Source organism: Urocitellus parryii, chromosome 5, assembly GCF_045843805.1.
Source record: "Urocitellus parryii isolate mUroPar1 chromosome 5, mUroPar1.hap1, whole genome shotgun sequence".
NCBI classification, from domain to species: Eukaryota; Metazoa; Chordata; class Mammalia; order Rodentia; family Sciuridae; genus Urocitellus; species Urocitellus parryii.
The window spans coordinates 183,203,958-183,222,461 of NC_135535.1; the positions used below are offsets into that span (position 1 = coordinate 183,203,958).

General features: G+C 45.0%; 1 protein-coding gene across 1 annotated transcript in view; it reads left to right on the forward strand.

Annotated features, from left to right (window-relative positions):
• Cnnm1 (cyclin and CBS domain divalent metal cation transport mediator 1) overlaps positions 1-14,472 on the forward strand; it is a 59,884-nt gene extending 45,412 nt beyond the window's left edge. The window contains exons 9-13 of the mRNA XM_026394774.2: positions 5,665-5,828; positions 11,284-11,467; positions 11,621-11,770; positions 13,252-13,353; positions 14,393-14,472. Coding sequence (XP_026250559.2) covers positions 5,665-5,828; positions 11,284-11,467; positions 11,621-11,770; positions 13,252-13,353; positions 14,393-14,472 — 680 coding nt within the window. The remainder of the gene's footprint in view (positions 1-5,664; positions 5,829-11,283; positions 11,468-11,620; positions 11,771-13,251; positions 13,354-14,392) is intronic.
• The last annotated feature ends 4,032 nt before the right edge of the window (positions 14,473-18,504 follow it).

Below are 18,504 nucleotides of genomic sequence, written 5' to 3' on the forward strand. Positions count from 1 at the left end.
AACTCCTATGCTGGGGACCTTTGCACCTCTGAATGTAGACATTTTGCTCCCCCTAGAGGGCTGTGACGTATTTGCTTTAGCTATGCTAAGGAACAAGCTGCTCACACTGGATTGAGACCAGGGGTTTTCACACCAAATATTGCAAAACTGAGGAGTGTATGGTTGCAAATCATTACCAATAGGGCATTCTTTTCTATTTGAGTCTCAGTTTGAAGAAGGAGAGCCAAGTGGATTGTGGATTACCTCCAGATTGTCGTGTAATTAGCCAACTTTGAAAGTGCTTTCATTTTAAAATGAAACTTCTGATTGGTTGTTGTTCCTTTTCCCCAGATTTATTTCTTATTTCTTCTCCGGGGGGTAGTGATAATGTTGAGTTCCCCGTTATAGTCTTTTCAAACTCACAATCACAGATACAGAAGAGACATGGGAACCAAAGGTTCTTTTTCAATGTTCAATTGTCCATCTATAACACGCTCTGAGATCAAAATGATGGAGTTTTCTTCATGAATATACAGGGACCTCCTAAAAATAATCTTTCTACTTTGCAAAATGTGGCAAGTGGAAATATTCCTTTGGGTTGGCTCTTGCGTAGTAAACATTTGGGAACCATTAAACTCTGTGTAACGTGAGCGAGTTCATCTGGGATCGTAACTTGGGCTGACTTGCTGAGTTCACATTGAGCTTTGACAGAGGCCTCGCTTTGGGCATTTGGTTGTCTGATGTTGAATACTACCACAGGATGATGAATTTTAATAATCCCAGTTTGTTCTCTTATAAGCCTATGTAATTAAATACCCCTTCCGATTCGGAGAACACAGATGGCCCATGGCACAGTGACCATGACCAAAGGAAGCTGTGCCCCTGATCCCTCACTGATGTTTCAAAAGAAGTACACAGGCAGCCACTGGGCCCTACTTTCGCCTCAGATCCTGATACCTAAAGGAACAGTCGGGCATTCTAATTCTGTGTCTTGGGTCCTGTTTCCTGGAGAGGGTTGTGAAGGCTCCCTGAATAAGGTGTCACAAGTAAAACAAGAGTCCCAGAGCTTTAAGTTTTGGGGCCCCTGCATATTAGTGCAGAGTGAGATTCCATCTGGCCTCAATTCCAGTGTGAAAACCTTTTCCATCCCACCTCCTCTCCTCCCCCAATTTTACCCCAGTGTCTTTACCTAACCTCAGTAACTTCAAGCTGCCAGCCTGGACACCTATCTCTTGAAGACTAACTACTTAAAGGCTACAAGAATGTGATCTGCCAAACCTCCACAGCAGCTAGGGGTCCAGAGCAGAAAATCCTGCCCGCCTACCACCCAGTCACACCAGAGTGTATATTGAAGGTATATTGTAAGAGCAAGAGCACGCCAGGGACATGTTGGCTGCCTGGCTTACCTTCCATTGACAGGTCCTGTGGTGGGTTTTATGCATTGCTGTTCGATCTGTCTTCTTTCAGAAATCCTTGCACTGTACTTAGGATTTTCCTTGTTGCTTCACCCCCCAAGCTGTGCCTCCGTGCTCTCCGAAAATGCCAAGGGGAATTATACAACTTGAACTAGTTTGCCATGCTGCTGGGACACTCGTCTGTTACTGATTTCTTCTCTGTTTTTATTAAAAGCATTTCCATTTCCATTTCCCTTGCTCAGAGACCTCTGAGTGTATGTGCACAATTACAAACTGCCGAGTCATCAGCATCCTACCTATTGAGGAATGTCAGGCTTTGGGACACGAGACATTGATCTTGCACAACACTCGGATGAGCCGAGACGTTCTTTGTCACGGAACGAAGGTTCCTTTTTCTTTTAAAATTTTCTTATATAAAGCTGACCTTCATAAGACAGTTGTATTTTTTTGGTATTGGAAACCCTTTGAGATTTTATGAATAAATCTTCAATAGTGTATTTACTTAAAAGAGAGAGAGAGAGAGAGAGGAGAGAGAGAGAGAGATGTTTCTCCTTCTAACACAACAGGGAGGTAGCTTGTGTTTGCTTTGTGAGTTCCCATGAGTGGCAGCAAGATGGCCTATCTTTTCAGGGTGCCCAGGAGACGATGAGAGCTTTATGGGGAACTGGGATGTAGTTGTCACCTCGGTTTCCAACTAGAAGTGGAAGTGATCATGCAGAAGCTTCTGTGGATGGAAAGAGTGTAGTAGATAAAACAGGGCAGTTTCCCCACCATCCTCCCTGAGTACATCTTGAATCATGACATAAGGGACATAGGTATGGAGCAATAGGCATGGTGTATGTGAGTCCCGTGTCCAGCCAGGCAAAGTGGAGGATGAAGGTGAGATTGGGCTTTCTCAGATAACTGAAACCATAGGCGCTTCTCATGTCCTCTCCCCTAGGTCATGACCAAATTGAGTTGAGGCCAAAATTCACTGGGTCAGGGTCCAATTTTCCAGACTCCACTCATAAGCCAAAGAAACTGCTCTCCTGGGAGGCTGCCTGCCCACTTCCACAGCTACCCTGGAGGAGAGAAAACTGACTTTCTTAGCCAGCCATCACTCTGAACACCCAAAAATGTGTCCAGCCAAGCCAGAACTCATCAATTTGTTTTCAAGGCACCAGGACCAGGAATGGAGTGTCCCAGTGTCTGCCCAACACTATCACCACCTACCCTTCTGGGTGCTTCACTATGTACTCTGTGGCACTGGGTCTGTCCTGTCAGTCCTCAGGCCCTCTGAAGGAGGGCCTGGTGCCCCTCACCCAGTGGATAAGCAGGCCCTTCACATCAACTCAGGACTCCTGATTTACAAGCTGCTCTTAAACAGACAAACAAACAGAGTCCTCCCCCTGTTGCCTCCCCCTCAAGTTACTGGGCCAACGCCCGAGGCTTCTTGGATTCTGGTTACACACAATTTAACTCTGTCCAGCTGTGTTCCTGGTGTCCTGCTCCCACCCCAGCTTCCTGGAAAGGTCAGTTTCCCCAGAATGACTCTATCCTTCAGAGAAAAGGCTTTCCAACTCCAGGATGACTTGAGAACTCTGAAATCTTTTTTAAAAACAAAGCAAAATTTATATTCTAAATTAAGACTCCTGAAAGAAACAGATTTGTTCATTCCATAAATTTTCTTTGAATATCTCCCCCAGGCCTGGCACTGGGCTAGGTAGGTACTACACTGTTACTGATCAGAAAGGACAGGATCTCTGCACTCAAGAATCGAGAGCTAAGCAGACCTGATGTATAAGTATAAATGTGTAATTAACTAAATGCTTGAAGGAATGATAGGGGCAGTGAAAGAAGAAAACGGGAATCTTCAAAGGATGGCCAGACAAGGTCTTCAGAGAAGGCGGCGTCTCAGTGACAGCCAGGGCCTGAGAAGCAAGCAGCCTTGGCAGTGGGTGGGGGATGGGGGATCTGCTGAGGTGGGAGAAGCTTGCATGGTTGAAGAGGCCCAAGGACCAGGGGCTAGAGCAAAGCAGGGGAGGGGAAGGGCCGCCGAGAGGAGACCAGGCAGAAAAGCAAGGACCAGGTCTGGGGTCTTCAGGTGCCACAGTGAGAGGTTTGGGTTTATTCAGATAAAATAGGAAGCTAATTTGTGTTTTAAAAATATGATTCTGACAGCTGAGGTGAAAACAGAACCCAGTGGTCCCTTTCATCTACAGTTTCCCTGTGCACCATTTCATTTACTCAGTCCATAAATATTAAATGGAAAATTCTAGAAATAAACAATTCACAAGTTTTAAATAACTTTCATCATAGACTATTATTATAATTGTTCTATTTTATTGGTTAATAAATGGAGATAACTGCTAATCTCTTATTGAATCTAATTTATAAATTAAACTTTATCATGAGTGTGTATGTATAGGACAAAACATGGCATTTATCAGGTTTGGTACCATTGGTAGTTTCAGGCATCCACTGGAAGTCTTGAGATGTATCCCCCTCAGATAAGGGGGATGACTGTAAAAGATGATAAGTGGAGAGACCAGAGTGTGGTCCAGGTGAAGGTGTTGGAAACTGGGCTTTACTGGAGAGAGATTAATGAGATGGACTTGTGTTGGAAATGAAGATAGCAGGAGTCAGGGGTGACTCCCAGGTTTCTGAGTTAACAAAAGCACATAGGTGAATGACATTCACTGAGAATTGTAAGATGGAAGTGGATTCATTCATTCTAAGTCATACTAAGGCAGTAATTATTATGGTTCTAACAAGAAAATGATCAACCTATTGTTATTTTAATCTTCCTGCTACATAGTTTGCCAGACAATAATAGTTTGGCAGCTAAACAGATTGTCAGCTGCCGTGACTCACTCCAAATAGGTTCTAATCAAGTATTTTGATTTATAGCAGCATTGTTTCAAGAGACAGAATTAAATCCCCCAAGTTCTACCTGAAAGAGCTAGGACCAAAATCTATGAAGAATTTGGCTCTTCATTTGAGACCCCCTGAACTAAATCTGTGTTAGAAGAGGCGTACAGTTTCCTGTTCCCCATTTTTGAAAGAAGTACACAGTGATTAGTTGGGAAGTGGAGGCGGGTGCTTCACAGTCTGTCACTGGGGTTGTTCCATGTTCGAGGTAATGCTAGGGTCACCTTCAGCATTCTCTTCCATTGATCCTGGGGAGGGTAGCTCACAGAGTCCATTTTGAAACTAAGTGACATGATATTCATTGAACTTTCCCAAAAAGTATTTCTTAAAAATGTAAAAACAAGCTGATTGAATATTAAGGTCTTGGCTAGAAAGCCTGTGGATTATCCCAGTTCACACACAGGCCTGTACAACAACAAGCCCTGTCCAGACCTACACTTTCAAGGGCCCCACTTTGGCCCTTATCAGTCTTGTCCCTCTAGGGAGGCAAGGAGTTCACAGGACCTAAGGATGTGCCACCCAGAGCCTATGTTCTTCCTGCTTCCAAGTTTCAGGTACCCAGGATCCCAGAATTCCCCACCCAAACAGTCCTGGGGATAGTGAGTAGGTCCAGAAATCCTAGGGCCAGGGGCAGGCTCTCCCTCTATTCAACTATAAAACTCCAAGGAGACAAACTGGCCTTACAGATTGCTATGAACATTTGTCAAGGACAAGGATACAACATTTCAACAGTTTAGTCATGTGTCTTATAATTTGTAAATATCTGTATTGTTTGTGGGCCTCTGTACTCTTGTCCTAGGCCCTGCTAATGTTGGGGCAGACCTTGAGTTAACCCCATAAAAGGTATCCACACAAGAAGAAGTGGCTGTCCATGCTGTGACAGATGGTTTGAGGGCAAACCTAAGGCCTCAGCCTTTCCTAAATAAGGGATTACATACAGGACCTCACCACAGCAGAGGGACTCATCGGCTGGGACAGCAAACCATGCTCACAGCACTTCATGCCTTTGAGATCCTCCTGCCCCTGCCCTGAAAACAAGATCTAGGAAAGGCAGTAGACCCCCATCTGCCTGCTGCTCGGGGAAACAAATGTCCCAGCTCTTCATTCAAGAGGTCACGGGGGTAGGATATTTTTCCTCCCAGGAACCCACACCAACAAAGCAGCTCAGCTCCATCCTGGGCTGATGGGAAAGTGAGAGCACCTTCCCACCACCCGGAATTACCATTTGCCTGATAGTCCCGTGGGACCTCAGTGAACAGCACCTTTCTCTCTCTCCCTCTTTCCATTCCTTCTCCTTTCTCCCCACCCACCCACCCCTCCTTGTCTTTTCTCTCCTCTCCTCCTTCCTCACCATCTGCAGTAAACCGGTCCCCTTCTCGCTGCAGCGGCTTGAATCGCTCTGAGTCTCCAAATCGAGAGCGCAGTGACTTTGGTGGGAGCAACACCCAGCTGTACAGCAGCAGCAACAACCTGTACACGCCAGACTACTCCGTCCACATCCTCAGCGATGTGCAGTTTGTGAAGGTAACTCCCCCCGGGGGGGCAGTACCTGTCCCTCTCCCAGTGGGCAGGGTCGGCTGGGGGAGCTGGACCAGGAGTCCCCCAGGCCCAGGCATAATATGCATCCCAGTCTCCCTATTCCAGCATAATGCTGCATGGCAGCTCCTTGGCTTTATAAAGACCCTGCTCTCAGGGAGCTTTATTGTGGTTGTCACTTTTGAAAGATCTCCTGATCCCTGTTTTTCATATGGAGAAACTGAGGCACAAAGCGATGCGAAATGAGCTTTGCCTGAGACAGAACTATTTCCTTTGGATCCCCTACCACTAACACCAGGTTAATTTCACTCATTTTTTTTCAAGATCAATTAGCAGGTGATTTATAAGCCAAGTGTTTAGAAGGAACTGTGCTGTTTTTATATGATAATATATTTATAGGTATGATAGTAGATTTTTGCCACTAAATATTTAAAGTGTGTGTTAACGGGAAATCCCTTGTAAGAACAATTAACATCTGCTTAGCTTCACTGAGCTATTAAGAAACCCCCCTCTGCACAGGCTGCGGGGTGAGGCAATCATGCTCGTTAAGAGGAGGGAGCTATTTCTTCATACCTTTCATGGGGCTTGGTACTATACAGAAGTCTTTTAAATTATCCTCCTTCCTCTTGCTTCACTAGGTTTTATTGTTTTGTTTTTCTAGCATTCAGCAAACAATTACAAACTTTGGACTAAGATCTTGGCTAAAGTCCCACTTATCCCAGTCCAACAAAATACTCAGTGAGTCCACTTGGTAATGTTGTCCCAGTGTTGGGCTGGATGGGAAGTGTACTGGAGTCACACGAGTGGGAGAATTCCTTTCCGAGTGTCCAGAACACCCACCCTGATTATTTGGAATGGTGTGTGCTGGCTGGCTAGCTGGGTTCCAGAACTCTGCCAACACCCTGAACTAACACATCAGCGGATAAACATAGCCATGAAAAGAAGTACCCATGGGCAGTGACTAGTGGAGAAGGGGTTGGGATATTAACTATTGTGTGGGGAGCGAGGTGCAAGAAACTTTACTGAGTCCTTTGAATTATCCTTGCACTCTCCTGCCAGCCTATGAGGTAGAGACTCCTGTCACTCCCACTGTATTGATGAGGAAGTTGAGGCTTGAGGAGCATAAGATCCTATGGCTTTAAGGAGAGTTGTAGGAAATCAGAGGCAGAGAGAAGTGACGGAGAACCAGCTGAGCAGTACCCACAGGTGCAGTCTAATGAGACTAGCAGGTTAAACCTTATAAAGCCATAGCTCCTGACTCTCCTCCCAGTGCCTTGTGGCTTGAAGGCTTTTCATGGTTACTGCTGACAGTCCTTGGAGGTGAAGTAGGGGAAATGGAAGAAGGGAATCCTTAATGTGCTAGCTTTTATTGGTTTCTGTGGGGCACATGGCTTGTAGGAAAAGGAAGGGAAAGCCAAATATAAGTATGTGATTCAATAAATATCTAATCAACATCCTCTCTGCACTTGTCACTGAGAAACTGGCAAAGACAGCAAGTGGCTGCCATTCTCTAGCTTATGTGACAATAGGGGAAGAAGATGATAGACAGGGACCCCATAAATAACCTAGGGGAGTTCAGGTCGTAATAAAAGCCATGAAGGAAATAGGGTTGTGGGTAAACAGTGATCGTCAGGGAGACCAGAGAACAGAGGAGGCCTCTGCTTTTGAAATGGCTATCAGAGCAGGCCGAGAAATGGACACTTTTGCTGAGACTTGACAAGGGAGGTGAGGAGAATGTTCAAGATGAAAACAAGAGACAGGGAGAAGTTTCGTAGGTAGAAGATCTGAGAGCTGGCCCGTGGTGAGCAAGTACATTGGGAATTTTGTTAACTTTATTTCTTGAGTCTTTCCAGTTGTCACAGTCATGTCAGTATGCTATAAGAAATTTCAATTGACTGGGTGACTTAAAGAACAAAAAAAAAAAAATTTTTTTGTCTCACTGTTCTGGAGGCTGGGAAGTCCCAGACCAAGGTGCCAGCAGATCTAGCCTTCTCACTGTGTCCTCACGTGATGGAAAGCAGAGAAAGGGAAGGAGCCACCTTCTTTTTAGAGGGCACTCATCCTACCCATGAGGCTCCACCTCAGGACCTAGTTACCTCTCAACGGCCCCTCTTCCAAATACTCTCACATGGGGAATTGGGTTTCAACAGAGACGTTCTTTTTGGAGTAGGAGGAGACACAAACATCCAGACCATAACATCATTTACATCCTAAGTTCAGAAAGTCATACGATTTTCCAAGACATTACTAGACTTGCATAGGTTGGAGAGTACTTTGGGGAGATGGGTTTTGTCCCCTCCTCAAGGAGGAATGTGCTATGACAAATACCTTGCAAAAAGCTGTAAGGATTTTCGTAACACTTACAAATGACCCTGTATCCCCACCCCTAGAACATAAGAAAAGGAACAGTCTACAAATAACAAGGATGTGATACAGCAGTAGCAGTAGTATTGGGAAACCTCAAATCCGATCTTCTGATCAGGTGTTTGTCCTTTTGTTAGATCAAAGGGCCTTGCTGTGATCTGAGCCTACCCAGGCATCTTGAAGTTGAGAAGATTAGCCAATTAAAGCATATTCAAAAACCTCTTCAAACTTGTGACTTCCTTTTCTTAAAAACTTTGACTATAATTGTAGTCCTACACAAGGGAACTCTGTGAGTTCAGAGCTCTTGTTTTAACACATGCGTTTGTTTTGGTTTGATTTTTGTCTTTTGATTTTTAATAAAAGATACCTTATATAAAGATGCAAATCACCTCCTCCTGATTTAATTGGCTTTGTCAGGGCCATTGTTTAGGCTTCCTCCTTTTGTACTCCAAGAAGAGTTTTGAGAAATGTTTTCCCTGCTCAAGCCCCTGCTGCTGGCTGCAGGAAGGGTCCATGGGGGGCTCTCTGAGTCCAATGAACCGAAATTCCAGAAGTGTCAAGATCCAGGAGTGATTTGATTTCAAGTTACAAAATTAAATAGAAAGGTGCATCTAGTGATTATCTGGGAAAAGTTTTAAACACAGCCATGACTAATAGTAATTAATGAGCTGACGTGTGGCTCAATGGAGGGTTCTTATCTCATATATTCAAAGAATGAAGTACGCAAAAGTCTGAGGGTGAGAATTCAGTAGCACATTTATTAGAAACAAGCAAGGAAAGCTCCCACAGCATGGAAGAGGACCCTCTGAGAGTAGTGTTGGGGACTTTCTGCCTGGGGGCTTTATAGTGTTTTGATGAGAAACTAATCTTTCATTGGGGAGTTCACTGTTCTCTTTCTCTGACTCAATCAAAAGTGTACAATTTTAATTTCTTGTTCCCATAATGGGATGATCTAATGTGTTTGTTAAGCTGAGTTTGTCCTGTATTTGTTCCTTAAAACAAAAGAATTACTTGGGTTCAAAACAACTCTTTGGAGTTGACTAATGTTAGGATAGTGAAGGAAGCCTGGGGCAGCCACCAATGTCTGGGCATCCAGGTGTGAGTGGGGCCTTCCAATCAGGCAGCCAAAAACAAAAAAAGAAGCTTCAGTCTGGGGTTTTAATCTTGGGTGGTGGTCTTGCCTCTGTTGATGAAGTTATGAAGGTACCAAAGAACCCTTATGAGGAGATATACTACTATATATATATATATATATAAAATGTAGTATAAGTATTATTATAAACTAAGAATATTTGGCAGTTGTCTTACAGTCTGGATTGTGTAATTTGACCAAAATACCCCATCACCATCTGGTGGCAGGATCCCTATATTGCAGGATTGTATTTAGAGGGAGAAATAAACCACGTGAAAGTTGAAAGTTCAAACAAAACATCCTAAAATGACAGGAGACATCACACACTAGCCTCAAGGTTAACTTCTCCAGCAACTCGGCTGCCAAGTCAAAATGTTCAAAAAATTTAACCTTATTTTTTGTTAATTTCTAGATAAGCAGACCCACTTTTCCTTTGTAATTTAGAGCTTGCTTCAAGAAATTTTTTTTTAGTTGTAGATGGACACCATAACTTTACTTTATTTATATATTTATGTATTTTTGTGTGGTGCTGAGGATCAAACCAGTGCCTCACACGTGTGAGATGTCCTCAAGAACACTGTACTGGGCTGGGGTTGTGGCTCAGGGGTAAAGCTCTTGCCTAACTCACTTGAGGCACTGGGTTCGATCCCTCATGCCACATGAAAAATACTAAATAAAGGTATTGTGTCCACCTACAAATATATATATATATATATATACATACACATACACACACACACACATATTAAAAAAAGAACACTGGGGGCTGGCACTGTGGCTCAATGGTAGAGCGCTTACCTAGCATGTGTGAGGCACTGGGTTCGATCCCCAGCACCACATAAAAATCAAAACAAATAAAATAAAGGTATTGTGTCAATATACAACTAAAAAAAAAAAAAAAAAAAAAAACAACACTGAACCAACCTGTTGAAGACTTTGGACAAATGCCAGCGTTTATAAAGCATAGAACCTACAGTTTTGAACTGAAAAATATCAACACAAGGTACTAACACTCTGCTACTTTATCCTTTAAATTCCTCGGAGGGAAAAAACAAGAAACTTGAGTGGGACCTGTGTCTGATTTTAAGTAGGTCTCAAGTCCATGGTTTCTATCTCCAGCAGCATTAGCATCACCTGGATCTGTGTTTGAAATGCAAATTCTGTTTCTACCTCAGACCAAGGGAATTAGAAACTGTTAGGCCCAGCAATCTTATTTAACAAGCCCTTCAAGTGGTCCTGATGCTGAAGTTTGAGAGTCCCTGATTTTGGACAGTTTTACATAACTGTGTGCTATGATTTGGGTTTGGCTTGGGGTATCCCTTAAAGCTTCATGTGCTGGAACCTTGGTCCCCAGTGTAATGTATTGAGAGATGGTGGATTTTTTAAAAGGTGGGGCCTAGTGGAAAGTGATTAGGAAATAGGGTTACCACCCATGGAAGGGATTAATGTAGAACTCTCTCAGGACTGGGTTATTTTCTGTTGTATTAAGGCAAGGTCACACACATGTGCTTGGCCCCTTGTGTACTCAGCCATTTTCCTTTCTGCTTCTCTACCAAATTGTGAAGTAGCCAGGGAATCCCTTGCTAGATGCCAGCACCATGCTGTTTGGACTTTTCAGCCACCAGAACATTGAACTAAATAAACCTCTTTTCTTTATAAAGTATCCAGACTTAGGTATTCTATTATAGCAACACAAAATAAACTTAGGCTTCTTCAGATGCCCTATAAAGTGTGAAGCTAATAAAAATGAACAGTGGGGACTGGTGGCAAACAAAGAGCCCCATGTTGCAGCTGCTCAGCTGGTACAGCTTTGGTAAGACCCTTAGTTCACATATCTCAGGGGTTCCAAGTACCCCCAAAGGAGTAACTTGTGAGCTTAGGAAAGCTGGCTGCATCCAGGGAAGTACTCTGTTCAGTTCTCTTGAGCTTCTGCTCGCTTCCTTCCAGGTCACACGACAGCAATACCAGAATGCGCTCACAGCCTGCCACATGGACAGCTCGCCCCAGTCTCCAGACATGGAGGCCTTCACTGACGGAGACTCCACCAAGGCTCCCACAACCCGGGGCACACCCCAAACCCCCAAGGATGACCCTGCCCTCACGCTCCTGAACCACAGGACCAGCCTGCCTTGTAAGTCAATCGGGCGAATGGGCTGGGCTTCTGCAGGGTGAGAATGGCCCTGCCTTCCATCCCTTAGGCCTGCTCAGGGCTGCCATCTTCTGCCTCCTGAAGCCCCAGGTGCCCTCCAAGGCAGAGAGGTGATATGCTCACTGTATTCCCCAGGCAGCCGCTCTGATGGGCTGAGAAGCCCTGGCGAGGTGGTATACCTGAGGATGGAGGAGATGTCCTTCACCCAAGAAGAAATGACTGACTTCGAGGAGCAGAAGACACAGCAACTCTCCCTGTCTCCTACAGCTGTTCCCACAACAGCAGGTCAGGGAGGGGCCCCCAGGAGCAAGGGGGATCGCTGCCTCTGCCCCCGGGGGACTAGGATGACCAGGGGCAAGCTGGGTGAGGGGAGCTCTAGGACCCCAGCCCCTGAGCCAAACTCTCTCCTCCTTACACAACCATGAAGGAAACACTAACACAGAGCACCTGCCATGCGCCAGCCTGGCCTAATTCATTCTCCCAGGAAAACCACGTAGGGCAGGTGTGAGGAGCTGTGTTTCTGCCTGGACTCAGACCCTGCCTCCTTCATTTAGGAACTTTGCAATTTTAGGCAAGTTGTAAAAGATTCCTTTTTTTTTATCATAGTAGATATAAATTGTAGTAGCTATTTCATAAAGTAGCTTTGTAAAAATGAGATGATGAACATATCTAAAGAGCACACCAGGGTGTTTCCATAAATATTAGGTTGTTGTTATTAGACCCACCTTACAGATTAGGAAACTGACATTAGTCATCAACCTTGCTGAGCGGACTCTTCCCTTCCTTTGTTCCTGAGGTTTCCAATCACCTCCCTTTGACAAGCTCCCAGTGTCCCCGCAGTCCTGTGATCCTTCTGTGCTTGCCTCACCAAGTTTGCAGCATCCCCTCCCCACCCCAGGCCAACAGTTCCTCTCCTGCTCTTGGAGAATACCCCAGTTTGCAGTGCTAGAGACCTATCAGTCCAAAGCAATGACCTGAAAAGGCATATCAGTTTTTAAGGTCAATGAGATCATGAACACTAACCTGGAAAATCTGGGACATACATAGTTACCAGTCTAGGACCTGAATTTAGAACTGTTGTTCTTTTTCTCCCCCAAACACTAAATTTAGTAGCTAAAGCATGTAGCTAGAAAACATAGCAAATAAATAAGTATGGAGGCAATGGAGGGTTTGGAGAACATCTGGTCCACCATCCTGGGGTGACACATGAGAACCCCTGAGTTCCAGGTGAAGGGAATGACTCACACCTGTCCACATGCTGCACCATCAGCCCCATGACTTTGGGTGCAGTGCAGTTGCTAGCACAGCACCCCACTTCCCCAGCTACATTTCTTTTGAATTGGTAGGAAGGCTTGGACCCCTTCCCTGCTCTGGGATTCTGTGGCTCTCTGAATAGCCACTGGTCATGAGGGAGAATCCAGGGGCATGTGTCCAGTTGTTAGTGAGCCCTGTAGTTGTCTAGGGTTTGTGCAAGTGGAGGAGGTTGTCCTCTCCTGTATTCAAATGTGTTTGAGGAGGGAATAATTTCTGACTTGGCATGGAATGTTGGATTCCTGTGCCTATTCTCCATCTCTTTGCTCCCTTTGTGGCACTGAAAGGCCTCTTGCTAACTAACAGAGCCACACCTTTCTCGGGATCCCTCCTTTGTCACACCTACCCCGTCTTGGTTCTTGTCTTAAAGCTGAGGGACATTACCCAGAATGCCCCAGCCTTGATCCCTGAATGTGGTGGTTGACTTGAGTTCACTCTCCTTTCATTTCTCTCAGCATCAGATAATGAATGTTGTAATATCAACCTGGACACAGAGACCAGCCCTTGCAGTAGTGACTTTGAGGAAACCATGGGCAAGAAGCTGCTGAGAACCTTAAGTGAGTATCTCCTCACCCAGACCTAAGCCACGCTGCAATTTAGTAGGAAAACATACTGGGATCTCCCTCCCAAAGAAGCCGTTGACTCCAAGGCAGTACAGTTGTGGAAATCCATAATAGGGCTCAGGTCAGTATTGTACCTTGGTAGTGTAGGAATCCGTCCCATTTAGTTAGTGGTCCTCTAAGTCAGGAGTCTGCAGACCAGGCCCCTGGGTTAAATTCTGACCTCCTGCCTTCACTTGTTTAAAAAAAAAAAAAAAGACTCATTGGATCATAGACCCATTGTTTCTAGTGGCCACTGTGGCAAGGGTGAAGGTTGAGTAGTTGTGACAGGAGTCTGTAAGGTTCGGTTCACAAAGTCTATAATAATTACCATGTAATCCTTCAAAGAAAAACTTTGTGTTCAAGAGATTCCATAAAAGGAGTAGCAGGTATGAAGATTAGTTCAGGGAATGGACCAAGAATTTCTTATCTTCCATAAGTGGACATCAAGGCAGAGAGAACAACGTGAAAATAATCCTTCCAAAAACAACAGAGCTGGAAAAAATGATTCGTCCATCCTTGAGGGAGATTATGTAACTACCCGCACCTTCCCCAGTGCTGAACTAGAGTTCCTGGGGGATGACTCCCAGTTGTGCCCACCAACCAGAGCTCCTGGGATGTCCTACTGTGTGACCAGTCCTCTCTAAGCCGGTGTGTCTGGAAGTAACTAGGGCTGGGCTTTCTGGGGAAGAAAGGCACAATGTCAAGGTGTTACATGGGCTTCATTCACCCAGTCCCCTCCAAGAAATGTCCATTGTAGGCAATAGTTGGGCTTGTGGCTTTTCAGAAATGTCACTTTATGTGGAAGGTACTTCCTAATCCTTCAAGATTTAAATATGCTGATATCAGCACCAGGATAGAATGCACATGAATGTCAGCCAAACTTCAAGGGCTTTATCTCCATTTCTGCTTCTATTTTGAAGAAAGCTCAGACCACTGAGGGAGAATGAATGCCCTCTGGGCCTGCAGATTCAGACTCACAGACTGTGTTTTTCAGGTGGTCGAAAAAGGAAGAGGTCAGCAGATGGGGAGAGAACCTCTGAGGAAAACTCCAATTTAACACCTCTGATCACATGACCAGACAAAGAGCATTTGCTGGATGTGTGAGATTCCAGGGCTTTGGGGGAAGGCCGGCCCTGCCCATCATCTGCTTCCCCCAGGGCCTCCCGCAGGTGACAGAACATTTCTGCTTTCCTTTCCACCTCTTCACCCCTAGCTGGTTTTTTTGTTTGGTTTTTTTTTTGGCAGATTTTTTCCTTGTTGCCTCCAGTTTGACTCAGAGCCTTGACAGAAGAAGGTGCCTCTAATGGAACATGCTAGAAATGGTCTTGTCCATAGCACAGTCTGGGAGATGACCTCCAAGCTGACAATGCCACTCTGGGACCCCTGACATTCTTCTTTGTTCTTTGGGATCCCCTGTGCCATAGCAGACCCATGTCTTGGGGTTCACCATTCTTTCCTCCAGAAAAAAATGATAACTTCGTGCCATGTCTCATGCTTAGCTTAACTCAGAAGGTGCCACTGGCAAATAGGCACATAGGAGGCTGGAGTAGCAGGTATGAAGATTAGTTCAGGGAATGGACCAAGAATTTCTCCAGAACTTTGGAGAATGGGACTGAGCTGTGTTGGGCTGTGATTAATGTTACAGCACAGAAAATTGTCAGTGACTGTTCCTATTAGATAGCAGCTTCACAGCCTGGAGACAAAGTGTCTCAGCTGGACTGGAAAGAATGTAAGATGGAATCTCAAGTCACTGTTTTTCCCAGGGACACATCTGTTTTGGCTCCCAATCCACAGGCATTAATCGATCAATGAATCTGCTCTGGAAGAGGGGGAGCAGTGAATGGAGAAAGCCAATTGGGAGCCAGAGATGGAATTTCAGGTTTTAAGTGAAAAAAAGAAAAACGAAACAGAAAACTTATGTGGAAAAGCTCTAAGCTATTAAAGCAAGTTTAGCCATGACAAACCAAAGAGTGCCCAGGTCAGCCAAGAAGGATGTATGTGCGCATGGGACTTCAGTGTGCATTACACAGGAATGTTGAAAAATCACTTTTCTTCTTCATCCATTTCCCCCACCCCTTACTAAACACCGGCAGGTCAGTTAAGTGTGCTTTATTCCAAGAACTTAACTACACCTGGGTTTTCTCCTGAATGTTGGGGCACATGCAGTTCTAAGGAGAACCACAAGGTGGAAGAATGACTGCACATACCCACTTCCAAGTTGTGATCAGGAACCACCACAAGCTTAGGAAAATCTTGGAAGTAAGTGCAGTTTGTCTGTGGGACACCTGTCTGCCTTTCCAATCTATTTCCCACCCATTGGAAAGCCCTCAGTTAGGGCCCAATGATCTTGTGCTGCCTGATGAATATTCAAACCATTCCCAAGCATTTCCCTGTTGCACACCATTCAAGCCTCCCTCCCCTTTCTCCAAATCACCACTCCCTCTCCACACCCAGTCAATCAGTTTCCTGGGAAGTAGGAGACCAGCAATTCCTCTGGGTTATTTGCATCTCAAAGGAAAATGCTTACCCACAGGAACCTTTGACTCAGGAGTTCTTAACCTGGGGTCCATCACCCCAGGGGGGTCCATTGCTGGACTTCAGAAGGTTCCTGAAACCTTCAGAAGGTCTTAAAACTGTCAGAATTTAGTGTATGTGTTTTCCAGAGAGTTGAAAGTTTTCATAAGCTTAAACTTCTCAAAGTTCTCAGACCCACAAGGGTTAAAAAATAAAAATTAAAAAACTATTTTCAATAGTGGAACTTTCAGCCCAGCTTTTCTGCAATGCAGAGTGAATACTGGGCAGTTCATTTTTAATTATAAGTGGTCTTCTCCAGTGTCCCTCAATTGATGGGAAAGGCTGGCATCTACCAAGAAGCAAGAGTCCTCAAAAATTCACACCCTAAAGTATTATACAACTTCCATCCCACATAACTTTGGCCTATCACCCCCACCAAACCAGAACAGGTATTGCAGACCAGAGGACCACAGCATGTGGGAGTAAAGAATTGAGCTGGAGTTGCCTCTTCCAGCAAAGCATTATTGACTTTGACACACCCCTTGCCTGGCCTGGCCTGGCTGGAGGCTCAGCATGCATGTGTTCTCTTGCTAACTCCACAGCCACCTACTCCTCACCTGCTCTTGCCTGGTTGGAACAGAGAGGGTAAGCCCTCAGTGCTGCCTCAGACCCAGACTGTTTATAGTGAGTTTTGAGCAAGAACTGCCATCCTGCAGTCTTCTTGCCCAGCTGGCCAGACTTCCACCAGGCTCAGCCCACTCCTGTTGCATTGTACCTATCCCTTGGCAGAACCCCTGAGGAGCTTGTCACCACTTCTCTCCCTATCCCCACCCCCAAGTATTTTCTTCAGGTTAAAAAAAAAAAAAAGATTTTAAAATAAAGCATTTATGAAGGCTCAATAAATTGTAAATAATTTTTAAATAAAATGAAAATGCATTTCCTGGAATGTGGCTGTTTTCTTTGCCCCTGGAAGTGGAGTTCAAAGTGGCTTCACTTGAGCTGCAGGTTGGATGGTGCACAAGTGTAACTAACTCCACCTCTGGCTACCTGCTGACAAGGGTACCTCTCAAGGCCAGGAGTGAGGCTGAGGAAGGTCACTGGGAAGCCCTGGTGCTCTACTCTGAGAAGCAGGTAGATGATTTTGCAGGAGCAAATGGTAGATAGAGGAAGTAAAACCCAGACAAGAAAGGAGCACTAAAAGGATGAGGAGAGCTGGCATGTGGTGGTGAGGCACTGTGGTGGGAGCTCTCCAAATTCAAGGTCCTGGGTGCGGATGCAGACCTCCAGGCTATGCACTGGTCATCCTGGCTTGCCTCTGCAGACCCTTCAGGAAGGAGTCAAAGTGGCACAACTCCAGCCATTTCCAGCCCAAGGCTGGAGGAAGGACCAGGGGAGCAGCGGGCCAGACCTGTCAGTGAGTTGTAAACCAGTGCAGGAAAGCAAACGGCCAAATGAGATGTCCCTGGGCATTGAATGGAAAGCTGAGATCTGTTCATTTCTTCAACCAGCAAACAAGACAATGAATGACCTGTGCCCGAACAAGCTTGGCCTACGCCGGGAACCTTGATGAAGGCTCTTCATTTTATTAACAGTAATGATGAATTACAGTATCAACTATTTTACTTTGGGCTTTAGGTATCCATTGCCTCACTTCTTTCTCCACGGTGTTCCTGAGAGATTGGATGACTCATAGGTCTGAGCGCCCTGCTCATGTACAGGGACCATCTGCTTAGTAGTCCTGCCTCTGACCTTCACCACACACAGCCCTGAGAAGTCCCGCAGCTTTCCCCAGACTTACACAGAGCCCTGGACATAGTGGGGATACACTGACCAAAATATAGGTTAGAATTAAGAAAGCCAAAGTCCCATTGAGACTGGGCTTTTAAAAAATTTTTTAAATAATAACATTTTAGTGCTTTGGTACGGACACTTAGGCTTAAAGCAGTTTCTTAATGATTTTTAATGATTTGAGCAAGAGAAATTAAACACTAAGATTTGGTTGGATAGGACTGTATTCTGGAGGGCCACAGATGATTTTAATATCAACTTTCCTTGCTCCCAAGAACCAAGTTCTGCCTGTTTACTGTCATCCTCATGCAGGATGGGTTAAAGCCACATTTGGGGAAAATGATAGAAGACTGACAGAAGGTAGACTCATTCAACTTCTATTTTGGCTCCTTCCCCTACAAATGATAAGCATCTTTAAAATGGAAGAACAAATGTTGGTAAAAGGGAAATGAGAACTGAACGCACGAAGATGACAGCATCTGATCACTTTCAGTCCATCCATATCCCCAGGCCAGTCACACACCTGCAGGGTGATGCCAGGCAGATGCTGAAGGATCCAGAAACTATAGCCTGTTGAGAAACACTGAAGAATGAGGGGAGAGGGGGCTCATGTGGAAAAGCAGAAACAAGGAATGAGTGCTTTCACATACTTGAAACGTCATCCATTACACATGTCAGTAGACTCACTGTGGTTAAAAGCAGGGGAATAGGACAAATATAAATCAAATTCTGGTTCAAGGCAAAAGATCCTTTTAACCAAGGACTCCATCAACAGAACAGGATGCCTCACCAAGTATGGAAGGA